This window comes from Grammomys surdaster, unplaced genomic scaffold (genome assembly GCF_004785775.1).
Source record: "Grammomys surdaster isolate TR1022 unplaced genomic scaffold, NIH_TR_1.0 125612, whole genome shotgun sequence".
NCBI lineage: Eukaryota > Metazoa > Chordata > Mammalia > Rodentia > Muridae > Grammomys > Grammomys surdaster.
This window is the reverse complement of record NW_021620455.1, coordinates 1,667,186-1,680,955: the sequence shown is the minus strand read 5'-3', so window position 1 is coordinate 1,680,955 and position 13,770 is coordinate 1,667,186. Positions and strand designations below refer to the sequence as shown.

The window sequence follows — 13,770 nt, the reverse complement described above, 5'->3', positions numbered from 1 at the left end:
CTGCCAGTCTCCAGACAGGCAGAGCCTCCATAGTTAGAATCACTGCTGAGGTGATTAAAGTTGTCATAACATACATCTCTGTGCTGAGGATATAGCTTCATGAAATACTTACCTGTGCAGGGAGGCTAGTGTGTGTGTGATGCTACCTTTGTGAAAAGCTCTCTCACACACACACACACACACACACACACACGTCACACAGATGGACATGCAACATGACTCTGACGACACCCACTCACAACTCACAGGATACAGCATGCATCCACACTCACTGTACAGCCACCGACACATTGGCCATGCATATTCTCATGAAGGAAGAAGGAAGGGGCAAGGTAAAAGAAGGCCTGTAAAGTTGACATAGACAAGTTTCAGTCGAAGAGAGGTTGGTTCTGAGTCGAGGGCTCTAAAAAGCAGATATGCTGCAAATCATTACACTCCCCCACAGGACACAACAGGACTCTGTTGCAGCATTGGTCCAAGTGGTCTCATGAATCTAAATCAATGTTGAAACATAGCCAGGTTCAATATTTAATGCCAAATTTCTTTGGTTGAATGAAGAAGTGTCTCTGTTCTCCCAGAGGCACTATGGAAGAAAAGATGAGGGATTAGGCCAGGGGAGCAGCCTGGATGGGGTCCAAGCCTCTCCCATACTGTTCTTCCTTGTCAAGACTGAGAAACACACACACATGAATGCTATTGACCAGCCTGACCAAGGACAAACAATGTAAAACACTGTATTTTCCTCTGGATGGTCTGTATCTACAGTACGTACACAGCATGGTGGGTTCTGCACACATCAGCTATGCAAGCAGGTAAAGAAGTGCTGAAACAGCCTGGTGGTCCCTGGCTACCCACCTGAGGGATGGGTACAGGATGCTGCTTTAAGGGACAGCACAGAGGAGCTTGTAAATGTCAGATCAGTCTACCAGTCTCCTTACTCAGATACTGAGTGTCTGCCTCTAGATGGCGCTGCCCACCAAAGGCTGCGCCTCCATTGCTCTAGGAGCCCCCCCCCCCCCATGCCCTGTTCTCTGAGGCGGTTATCAGGAAGGCTATGCTCTGTGAAGCAAGTCACAGACTCACCCACATCTGCAAAGAGACCCAGCACTCAGGACTTTGATACACACTCCTTGTTTGTGGGTGGATATGAACACCAGTGTGTCTGTATGTAGACCCTGCAGTATGTGTGCATATGTGTGGTGGTGTGCAGGCATGTGCACACGCACGTATGTGGTGAGCAGCTGTGTGGATGCACATGTATGTGGTGTGCATGGTGTAACTGTAAATGTGTATAAGCGAGTGTGTACATACAAATGTGTGCATATGTATCCCTGTGTGTGTGTGTGTGTGTGTATGTGTACACATATATATGTATGCATATGGACTACAGTCTGGGAAGAGAAAGCTAGAGAGGAAAGGTGGATAGTCTCACAGGTTGGCATCTCTGGGCTTCACTTCTGTGAGGATCTCCCCTAGGACAAGACACTTGCTTTTACAAAAGGCTCATTGTTGAAATATGCTCTTTGAGGTGGGACTTTGTACCCAAGACTTTCATGAAAATGGCAAAGAGGAAAAGAAACCTTCATCCATGATAAGAAACCTTCATCTGTGATGATCATTACACCCACTTAGCCCCTCCTCGTGGGACGGAGAACTTGACTACTACATGCTCGCATTGGAACAGAATCCAGTCTGACAGTGGCTGACTTTCAAAAGTACAGGCCCAGAGAGACTGTAGCCAGCTCCCCGAAGGCCACAGCCATTAGTTGCTTCCTCTCCTGGTGGCTCTGTACCAGGCCCATCCTTAGCACCCAAAATGACCTCAGGCTATCAGACCAGGGCCATGTCCCATACAGGTGCAGGTTGTGAGGTGCCAGGTGGGTCCCCCAGTAAAGATGCAGGTGTGAGGTAATGCAAGGACAGCAGGGGACAGGAAACTGCCCAGTGTGAGCGAGCTCTGGGGGGGGCCACTGCTGTGGTCCCTAGAGTAAAACCTAACAAATATATACCAAAGGCAAGAACACCAGCTGGAGTCTCTGAGGTGGCCTCCCAGCTTCCCTCCCGGCAGCAAAGGAAGGTACTATAAACAGAATGCAGGTGACAAGCTTATGGAGGTAAGCTTGGGGACCAGTAGAGGTGTATGTGGCCCAGTGTTCTTCCAATGGGCTCTTTCATAATAAAGGAGATCATGGTTGAGAGGTGTGAACCATTTCAGAACCACTTGGTCATTTGATGACCCTCCCAGCTCATTAATCCCACATGGCAAAGGGCCACTCCCTGCTCTGAAGCTCCTTCAGGACACATGGTGGCACTGATGAAGGAGTTGTGTTCCCAACCTGGCTACACTGTAGTTTCATTTTTCCAGGGTCCTGTTCGGATGTTCCCTGTCCCATCAGTGCCAAATGGCAGGCCTTCCCGAACATCACCCTGGAGCAGCCCATTCTGGCTGGGGCCCCCAAAAGGCAGAGACTGTGTCCTTCGTAGCATCTCCAAGTGGGTGGGGCCTGGGGACAGGTGTGGGGGACAGCCATAGAGCCCAGGGCTTGTGTCTCCACCCTCAGGCTGGCTGACCATGGGGAAGGGGTCAGCCTGGGCACAGCAGGCCAATGTGTGCATCCCCATTGGGCCCTCAAGAGAGCTGGTGGGGCTCTCCGTACGTGAGCTGTGGGGACTGCCATCTAGGCTGGAGGGGATGTGGTAGGCATACTCTCTCTCAGCTGCAGCTGCCTGGTGCCGGCTAAAGTAGTGGGGCTTAGTTCTGCCCTTGAGGCACCTGTGCAGGTGAGGGTCGTGCAGGTGGGGATCGTGTGGGAAGGCGTCCTCCTCAGCCATGTGTACGTGGGCCTCCTCCTCCATTAACTGCTCACAGTGCATCTTGGCGCAGCATGGGGTGGCGGGTGACAGACAGCTGACATGGCCCTGGGCGGCCTGCAGGTTGGTCATCTTGCAGTGGCTGGCTGGTGGATGGCCAAAACCTCTGAGTTTTCCAGGGCATGGTGAATCCTGTAGGCAGGCTGTATGCCCCAGGGCATCCCCATTGGCATCAAGTGTAGGGTGGGCACTGGGCTTGGTGGTGGAAGTATCTCCCCGAGAAGGGCAGCATGACCACCAGCACTGCCACACGTCCTCTCGCTTGGCGCAGTGGTGGATAAGCACAAAGAGTCCCAGTGTCACGCAAAAGGCGCCATACAGACAGCTGAAGATCATGTCCAGGAAGTGGCCCTGAGACACAGCCAGGGCCCCAAAGGTCCATGTGGCTGTGAATAGGAACAGTGTGAAGGCCGCGGCGCGAAGCTGGGCCTTGAAGGAATGCTCATTCTGCAGCTGCGAGGCAGCCAGGGCATCACAGGTGGGTGGAGTGCCAGGACGCACTCCATGGCGATGGCCGCTCTCTGGCACTGCCAGCCGCTGCTGCTCCTCTGTGCGCTCTCGGAGCTCATACCTGCGCTCCGGGTGACGCCGCAGCTGCGCATAGGTGCAGAGGAAGTACACACAGGTGACCAGAGCAATGAAGGCAGCCGGCCCATAGAATGCACCTAGGCTGGGTTCCCAGGCCATCCAGCAGCTGCAGGGAGAAGCAGGTAAGTGTCGGTATGTGGCTAGCACGTTTGCCTCCCCTTCCCTCGGGACTGAATGGGGTTTCTTTCTTACATGGGAATATTTTAATTTTATACTAAGGAAACAAATGGGCACCCAAGACCTGTTGGTCAGCCATGAGGTTTGGATTGATGGGGACAGAACTGTAGTCTGGATAGGTGTTTGGAGCCAGCTGTTGGTTAGCCTGGTGTGCGGGCCCTTTGGAGGAGGGTCAGGATGGGACAGAGGCAGGCTGGGGTGGATGGAGCAAGGAGGTCCGCTGATGGAGGCAGGATATTGTCCTGGGTAAGGAGGGAGTGGGTGGAAGCAGGTTCTAATGGGGCTTACTATGGCATGCATGAGGGTTGGATTTCCGGGAGTTCTGAGGGGATACTGAGAGTGATGGAGAGCTTTGTGTACCTGTAAGGGGGGGTCTGGATCTGTCTGTGCTCCAGGGATATACCATGCTCAACTAACCTCCTGTTATCTGATCCTAGACTATAGAAAAGGCAGGCCTTTGGTGTCTAAGAGTCAGTGGGAAGCTGAGTGTGTTGGGAGAAGGACTTCTGATCACCTAGAGACTGGGGAACACAACTCTGAGTGGACTTCTGGGGCCCAAGAACCACGGCTTGCTGCTCATCTCAAGGGAATGAGTGCCTTACCACAGGAACCTTTGAGGACAGTCACTAACAAAGGTTGATTATGACAGATGTCTGTGGGCGCCTTCATTGCCCTCCCCAGCCTTGGGCACAAAGTCAGCACATTCTGTAAGGGTCTGGGATGAACACAGGAGGAGCTGGGAAGTGCTCCCAGCTTCTCAACCGGTTACAAGTAGGAAGTACTCACTATGCCACGTCCTCATCCTCCGTCCCATAATTTCTGATGTTTGTGGCAGCTGTGACTCCACAGATGATGAAAGGGACCCCTCCGCTGATGAGGTAGAACCTGCCAGAGATCAGAAGGCTGACTTCCCAAGAATGTCCCAAATTCTCCCCGTTCCCTGATGCAAAGGGGAGGTGGCTGGATTCTAGAGCCAGGCCACCCTTTAGAAGAGACAAGCACACATCCAATAGGGAAATCTGTCCTCCACTCATTTGGTTCTCAATGGTAGGGACTCATGGTGAATCTTCAGACGTAGTGGGACCTCTTGGAGCCTGGGCTGGGAGCCAGATAGAAAAGAGATATAGCCAATATGCCTATAGGGCAAAGACAGTCATGGAGGGTGTTGAGTGGGCAACCTTATCCTGAAGTAGTGTCTTCACTACTTCACTACTGAGTGGTGGCCCAGTTGGATTCCCTTTGAACCCATCTTCAGCCAGAGTCCAGCTCATACCTCTCCTTTCCCTGTCAATAGTACTTAGTGATCAGCGGGCCAGTATATAGTGAAACCTAGCTTTAGGGTGAGAAGCCTAGGGCCCCTATCCCTCCATAGCAGTTGGGAAAGTTGCTCACCTTTGACTTATCCCTGGAGAGCCAGCTGATCACCCTGGTGGGAGTAGGCAGTAGCACGGACTGACCTCCCGTCCATGGGCCTCAAATGATAGCTTCAACTGAGGGTGATTCAGTATCTAGCCTACAGGATACCCATTTGAGTCCAACCTCACTGAGCATGTGTGCCCTAGACTTAGCCTGTGTACACACTGGTTCTGACATACAGGTCATGACTGAGAGCTTCCTATGGTGTTGAGCCATGGTGGGGGTCACCTCTAGGCCAGCTTAGAAAGGATTCTCCCAAGAAAGGGGCTGCTGTTACAGACACCCTGAGTGTGGCACAATGTCCCTACAAGCACTGTAACCAGGACCCAGACCCAAAGGCTGGGAGGAGGGCCTTCTAGGGATGCTGTGGCAAATAGAATTCAAGAACGAAGGTGCAGTGGAGCATGGCAGTGCATACCTGTAATTCTAGTGCTTGGGGGGCAGGGCAAAGAGAACTGTGATGTTTGAGGACAGCCTGGGCTGCCCAGCAGTCAAGCTCCAGAGAGGCTAGTGCCACATGGTGATGCCTTTTCTAAAACTAAATAAAGTAAAACAGGTGCACTGAAGAATAACTAACAGTCCCGGTGAACTACAAGTGAAGGAAGGTCATGTGACATCTCTAAGGCTAGTGGGATACTGCTCTGAAAGAAGCTGGGTCACCAGGAAGGACGAGAACAAGGAAGGCTATGCTTAGGGGGAACTAGAAAAGATTTTTTTCCTTTAACTTCTTCAAACAAGGTGAGTGTTACAACAGAAAAGTCTGACATTTTGTGAGTTCATGAATGACACACGGTGAGAGGCTTGGCATTTGTGACATAAAAGAAGAGGGGAAGGTGGCCTCGAGTTACAAGATATCTCTGGATGTTTCATGCTAATTGGTTCAACTTTATTTTCCTTAGACTGTGATTAGATTGGGTCTTTTAATCTCTGAGGTGGCTGCAAGACACTAAGAGGAAAAAAAAGCTAATTAATATATTAAATTTGAAATAAAATATTATAACAACACAAACACAGGAAGAGAAGGAGGAAGGAAAGAACAGAAACCACACCAAGATAGTATCACAAAAGAGATAGAAAAAGAAAAGAGAATAAACAGAGACAATCTAACCAAGTGAAAAATTAGTTACATTGTAACAATCTAAATATTCTACTTCAAAGTAGAGATTGTTACAATAGAGGGGGGGAAAAAAGAAAGACCCAGCTGGGGGTAGGAGAGATAAGAGGTGGCGCCTGGAAGTGGACCTATAGGAGGAGTCATCCCTCAGCCTTGCCCTGTAAGCCAGTGGTTCTCAGCCTGTCCTGTGGATTGTGACTCCTTTAGGGTCAAATAACCCTTTCTCAGGGATCACACATTAGGTATTTACACAACTATTCATAACAGTAGCAAAATTACAGATATGAAGTAGCAATGAAAATAATTTTATGGTTGGGAGTCACTACAACATGAGGAAACTGTATTAAAACGTTACAGCATTAGAAGGCTTGAGAAGCCAAGGAAGGTTACCAAGCCAGCAGCAGAAGAGAAAACAGGCTTGGGCAAGACAGAAGTAACGCAGGCTCAGGCAAGACATGACATTTGTATTCGTCTGGGAGGCAGCACAGCAGCGGCCAATAGAAGGTTCAAAATACCAGAACAAATTGATAGACACAGAGGAAAAATAGCAGTTCCTGAATTGCAGTTGGCATCAATGTTTCCTCTTTCAACAAGAGACAGAACAGCCAACCAAAATTCAATGAGGAAATAGAGCCATATATTTGAAGAAGTCTGCCTCAAGACTCCTTGTATCACATCTCACTAAACAGCGTCACCAATGTAATCCTCCTCCAGTCACTGTGGCTTGTTCACCATGACACCAGTGGCATTTACACATTACTCTCCAGAATGTGTGGCTTATTCATCCAAATGAGAGTAGCACCCACACATCTTCATTCAGTCTGTGTATCCCATGTGCCCTGGCGACCATAACATTCACACATTTTCCTTCAGTGTGTGTGTGTTCACCATGTCAACCATGACATCTTCACATTATCCTCTGCTGTGTGTGACCTGTCAGCCACGGTCCATGTATCCTCCTCCGGAGCCTGTGGTATGTTCACCATGAAAACAGAGGCATCTACATATCTTTCATTGTGTGGTTGCTTCAGCAAGACAGCACTGGTAAGCATGCATCTTCCTCCAAGGTGCATGTACTGATCACCATGACAACAGTGGCATCCTGTTTCATTGTATGTGACCTGTTTACCATATTAATAATGGTATTTAAATACCCTCCTTCACTGTGTATGTGGCAATTCACCATGGCAACAGAGGTAATCACACATCCCTCTTCACTGTGTGCGGCTTATTTACTATGACAACATTGGTACCCTATATGTGCTCTTTCATTACATGTGGCATATTCACCATGACAACAGTGGCATCCTCTAGTGTGTCACGGGCTCTTCAACAGGTATATGTCATGAAAGACTCAAACATTCGCAAGATTTGAAATCATGCAGAGCATATTCTCTAATAAATAAATTAGGTGAGAAGTGGGTAGCAATATTTTGCTCAAGATACCACAAATACTGTGGACTTAACAACACACTTATAAAGTATTCATAGAATAAGGATGAGATCATAAAGGATGTACCTTAAACAATACCAAGGAAAATGTAACACACCAAAATTTCTTGGCTGCAGATACAGTAGGGTTGAAAGGAAAAATTTTAGTTTCCAATCTTCCATTAGAAAGGACAGACAGATTTAAAGTTTAGTGATCTATTCTACCTTGACAAGGTGGAAAAACAAAAGCTCAGGGTTGGCCCAAGGTTGTCACCTGATGAAGATGATAAAGATCAGGGGAAAAATCCTGAAAACTTGCTTCTCTATAGCAAAAGCCAGTGAAGCTATCAACTCTTAGACTAATAAAAGGAGAAGAAGGGCAGACAAGATGGCTCAGTGGGTAAGTGACCATGCCTTACAAGCCCAGGTTTGATCTCTGTAACCCAAATAATAACCCAATAACTTGATGGACAGAAAGAACCAATGTCACAGAGTTGTCCTCTAACTGCCACACATACCGTGGCACACCCCTTCCATACACTGTGCACACACAATAGTGATAATAAACTAATTGAAGATTGTTTGAGAAGATTAATTTCCAGTCTTAAGAAAGAGTTGCTGTTATGCACTCTACAGAGACACTACAAGAATCAAGGGATATAGTGGGCAGAAAAATTTTCTCAGATTTGAGGTCAGTAGTACCTGATGTCAAAACCAGACACAAAGTACTGAAGAGGTCAGCAATGTGTACCTGTAGTCCTTTGCAATTAACTCTCTAGTAATGCATAAGTAAATGAAGTCCTAGCACTTTATGGAAGTAAGACTCTGGACTGGTTTGTTATTCATACATTTTAGCAATGTAGTTCAACGTATCAGCAGTGTGTAGAACATGGTGGGATCATTAGCTGGATTCAGGAAAAGTATCGAGTGGAAATGGCATGTATTCATTCTCCAACTCAGCCAACCAGCAAAAGAAGGCAGTGTCTATAAGTCTATAAGTCACCTGGGGAAAATTTGTACCAGATGAAGATGAGGATGAGGATGAGGAGGAAGACGTGTTTCTGTTTGTAGATGATGAGATAGACTCCATGAGAAATTCTGCAGGATCTATGGGACATGTGTGTGAATTTAAGAAGGTGCAGAGTTCACACACAGACACAATTTTTAGGTGTAAATAATAACAGGAGACATTGAGAAATAAAGATATCATTAAATGTCATAAACTTATCACAGTCACAGCCCCAAAAGATTTTCTTCTCGTGAAAGTTGAAAAACGGATTCTATATTTATCTGAGAGTATAAATGACTGGACTATTCAGATCCATCTTAAAAGACCAAGAAGAATCTCTGGTACTCCCAGATTCCTGACATGTTTGGGATTTGTGTATCTATCCTCACAGGACATGGGTCCAGAAACATCTGAGCCAACCATGTCTGATACAAAAGGCTGCACACTGGAGTGTTTTCTCTCTCTCTCTCTGATTGTACTGAAACACTCTACCACAGAGCCACACTACAGCCCTGAGTGATCTTATTAATCCCAGGCACTAAGCCAGGCAGTCACTGTGATGGAAAAATATCACTCATAGAGGTGCCTAGGGCCAGCCATAAGGACACTTTCGGGACTTGGCTGTGAAAGTTATCAAACCCAAAGCAAAATGAATAAAAACCAGTGAGTAGATAAATAATCAAGTGGGGGATGATTAAGTAGAGCTCACACATGTGCCTGACAGGAAGAGCCACCACAGCAGACTGCTGGAAACATAGCTTGCACAGAGGCCACCCTACCTGCAGCAGGACACACTCCTGCAGCTCCTCAGCCTCGGGCAGCACCATTTGGATTGGTGGCTCAAGGTCACTTATTAATATCATATAGATATCACCCTCCTTACTTCCCCTTGTTGCTTCCCCCCCCATTGAATACATTCATGGTTTACTATGATGTGCACAGTCTTCATAGAATGGACTCTGATGGATACCTAGGTGGACAGTCAAGTTTTTTTTGCCTGCATCTCTTGCAGCTCAGTAAGCATGTGTGAGCACTACCCATTTACACACAAGCGAACTCCGCACAGTGGGGAAGCCCTGTAAACAGACACTGCTCAACAGTTTTGGTGTATCTATGAGGTCTGCAGCATACTTGCAAAAGCACACAAATAAGGCAAACAAATGGATGGGCAGCTGTGTGTGTCAGGGGTGGATAGCCAGGTGGGTATAGCTAGGCTATGGAAGGAGGGTGGGTAGATGGGGGGTGCTGGACTGTAGAGAGTGGGTACTCAAGTGGAGGGCTATAGCCTTGGAGAGTGACTAGACAGTGCAGGGTGGTACAGCAGAGGACGAGTGGTGAAGGCTTTCATCATAAACTGTTGGGAGGAGGTGGGAGAAGGTCACTGTCTTAGCAGGAAGTGCCTTAGGGAAATTCCCTAGAGGATTTGGAACACACCTGTCATTGTCAGCTTCAGCTGTCAGTATTAAGACAAACCTAGAGCCACTGGGGGAGAGGAAACCTCAACTGCAGAACTGCTTTGATCTGGTTGGTCTTTGAGGCACTATCTTATTGCTAATTGATGTAGGAGGGCTCAGCCCACGGTATGCAGTGCCATGTCTAGGCAGGTGGGCCTGGGCTGCATGAGAAAGGCAGCTGAGCAAGCCAGAGTGAGCAAGCCAGTAAGCAGCACTCATCTTCTGTGGTCCCTGCTTCACTTCCTGCCTCCGGATTCCTACTTTGGCTTCTCTTAATGATAGACTGTAACCTGTAATCCAACAAACCCTTCTCTCCCCCAAGCTTTTTTTTTTGGTCAGTGTTTTATCACAGCAAACCAAACACCACCAAAAAAGCAAACCAGAACACAAAGCAGGTCCCAGGAGCCCCACTCTTACAGGTTACCATTTGAAATGGTGATAGATACCCAGTGCTGGTACCATAGGAGAGAGTGACACAGGGCGAGGTGGGAATCTGGTATGGAGTGGGACTCACTGACCTGGCAAATCCTTGTATGAGCTGCAGCAGGTGGGCTACAATTTGGCTCCATTTGGGGCTCCATCCCCGACTGGTCCCCAGGGCAAAGGAGGAGCAGATTTTCCAGGCATCTGAGAGTAGTATCTTTCCTCTGAGCAGATGACAGTGACATTGGAAGAACCAGTTTCCCAGGACAAGGTCTGCAGGACTGCAAAGGCAGTACTGGACAGTGCTGAGTGACCCCAGCAGTCTTCAATTTTCAAGTAATGACTGAAACTCAGAGCCACTAATTCTCTCTGAGTACTCTGGGCCCTGGGCTTGCAGAGAAGACCAAAGGTTTGCCTTGAACAGAGCAAACCCATCATCCCTGTCCCATTGCTGCCAGGAGTCTGCAACAGCCAGGGGCACCTGGAGGCTGGAACCTGTAGACATCATGGGGAATGTGACTACCTTCCCATTCAGAATGAGGTCTCAGGCTACCCTGTGTTCAGAACCAGGGCTTTCTGTGTCTATAACCATAGAAAGAGCAGAGAGTCCCTGTGCATGATGTCATGTCAGCTGGCTCTAGATAGCCAGGCACTGGCCTCCAGAGCCCAGCAGCCAGCTCTGGACAGAACCTGCTTTGGGTGGATCTCCCCTTTGGCCCTGGCCTGCATAGGTTTAGCCTCTTCTTCTATAGATCAGCCACTCTCTTCTCACCAAGGCCCTACTCAAGAAGTGTGTGTGTGTGTGTGTGTGTGTGCGCGTGCGTGCGCGCACCATGTGGTCTTGCTTGATGAGAAAGTGTCAGGGTTTTTCTTAGGGAACAGAGAACCCCAAACTGTAAGGTAGTATTTTCGGCCCAAAGACAAATACCTCAGCGGCCACTGAGCAGTGTGCATAAGAAGCCTGAAGCCCATCATGGCTCAACTCCTTACCCTGTGCGGTCTTCTTTTACCAGCAGTTGTCCAGGCTGGCTGCTTTGCCAATTTAAGCCAAGCCTGCACCTCTACAGTTTCCCATATCCCACCCCACCCCAAGAATCTGTTCTGTCACATCACTGTCCTGTATACATGGTGGTTTTTCCATGAAGGTAGAGACCAATCGACCTCATATAGCTAGACAGTGCCTCCACGCAGTGGCTGCTAATGGGTGGGTGTTAAGTCTGTTGTCACAGGATTCTCACATTTCCTGGTGAAATTATGCTTCAGCTAAGACCTGCTCCTGGGACTTGTATGGTGTTGAGTGCTTTGTCTATGGCTAACTGTGAGCCTGCACCAAGCTAGAACATTAGGGCTAGGGAAATTGGTTTGTCAGGAAGCAGCCCAATTTGTATAATGCGGTCACAGAGTAAGTCTGCCCGCCAGCTGAGTGAAGGGCAGAACCATGGTCAGAAACTGGGGAGTTATTCTGATTGGATGTTGAAGGAAATACACAAAAACTTCCAGATTGCAATCTCAGAAAGCCAAGGGAAGGATAACAGAACCATGTGGGACTCCTAGCGTGTGGAAGGCGTCATGCTGTGCAGTGGCACACATTAGTAGGCAGCTTAATGATGCGACAGCACCCTTGTTCATAGCAGCAGTAGGAAAACTCATGAATGAGCTGTAACTGGAGGTCCACCCTAAGCAGGTTCTATCCAGAGCTGGCTGCTGGGCTCTGGAGGCCAGTGCCTTGCTGTCTAGAGCCAGCTGACCTGACATCATGCACAGGGACTCTCTGCTCTTTCTATGGTTATGGACACAGAAAGCCCTGGTTCTGAACACAGGGCAGCCTGAGACCTCATTCTGAATGGGAAGGTAGTTGCATTCCCCATGATGTCTACAGGTTCCAGCCTCCAGGTACCCCTGGCTGTTGCAGACTCCTGGCAGCAATGGGACAGGGATGATGGGTTTGCTCTGTATGGTGTTGATTGCTTTGTCTATGGCCAAATGTGAGCCTGCACCAAGCTAGAACATTAGGGCTATGGCAAACTTTTGGTCTTCTCTGCAAGCCCAGGGCCCAGAGTACTCAGAGAGAATTAGTGGCTCTGAGTTTCAGTCATTACTTGAAAACTGAAGACTGTTGGGGTCACTCAGCACTGTCCAGTACTGCCTTTGCAGTCCTGCAGACCTTGTCCTGGGAAACTGGTTCTTCCAATGTCACTGTCATCTTCTCAGAGAGGGGATGAGGGGAACATTACTCACAGTCGGTGGCTGGGAAGGCTGCTCCTCCCTTGTAGAGTTCTAGCTCCAAGCTTTCACAGGACACAACCACAACTTCAGTCTTTCCCTCTTTCCTGGCTTGCCTGCAATGTCGAGCATTGTCAACAGAGGGCGTCAGAGGCTGTCGAAGTGCCTCTTGGCCAAGCCATTGCTTTTCTTGCTGCATTTGTCTTCATCACCAGGGTGGATGCTGGACTATGGTAGAGCCCCACCTCATTCAGGGATGGCTGTCTGGACCATGGACCTTTGCCTCAGTGCCTGTCTTGTCCTTGTCCTGGCTGTCAGTAGATCTCATGAATAATAGGAGGTGGTCATGTTCTCTTCACTGGTTCCTTGCCTACCCTGAGGAGGCTTCAGATGCACTCTCCCCTGGAACCTTCTCTTGTGTCATGCCCCTGTAGTATTAGATTTCATACACAGAGCTTCCTTCTTCAGGGAGGTTTCTGTTTTCCAAGTCTTTCAGTTCTAGTCAACAAAGGCCCCTAATGACTCTAGGCCTCTTATGAATCATCAGCCTAGCTGACACAGGACAGTTGCTGCTTGAATTGTCTAGCTTGGGGTCAGTCCCAGTATGCCAAAGGAAGAGGAAGAGAGAACCTCAAAAGGCTGACCTCTAGACACAGCAGTTTAGAATCACACAGCCAGGGCTGTAAGGACAGGGAGCCTGAGAGTACAGGAGGCAGCAGGGCTGGACCAACCACAGCACCATAGAAGTCCATATTGCACAGTGAGGCGGAACAGTGAGCCATATTGTGGATAGTTATGTAACGGGCCATAAGGAATGGTGTGCAGGAAAAACCCATGATAAAAATAAAATAACGAAACAATTCCAGCATTCCCAGCTCAGGTTCAGGCACACTAGTGCAAGGGTCACAAACTTGGGTAGCAAAGCACAGACAATGGGGTACTCTGAAATCAGGCCAGTGGGACTAGGGTTAGATAGGCATGGAAGTCCTTCCCCGCTGCAAGCCACACATTCCTGCACATTCATCTCTGTAAGTGCATCCTTAGCCGGGGGGGGGGGGAAGGGG

At 48.6% G+C, this 13,770-nt stretch overlaps 1 protein-coding gene across 1 annotated transcript in view; it reads right to left on the bottom strand.

The window, feature by feature from the left end:
* Positions 1 to 504: 504 nt before the first annotated feature.
* Adgra1 (adhesion G protein-coupled receptor A1) overlaps positions 505 to 13,770 on the bottom strand; it is a 42,754-nt gene continuing 29,488 nt past the window's right edge. Inside the window, exons 7-8 of the mRNA XM_028787193.1 lie at positions 4,423 to 4,521; positions 505 to 3,565 (exon numbers count right to left, since the gene is read on the bottom strand). Coding sequence (XP_028643026.1) covers positions 2,341 to 3,565; positions 4,423 to 4,521 — 1,324 coding nt within the window. The 3' untranslated portion in view covers positions 505 to 2,340. The remainder of the gene's footprint in view (positions 3,566 to 4,422; positions 4,522 to 13,770) is intronic.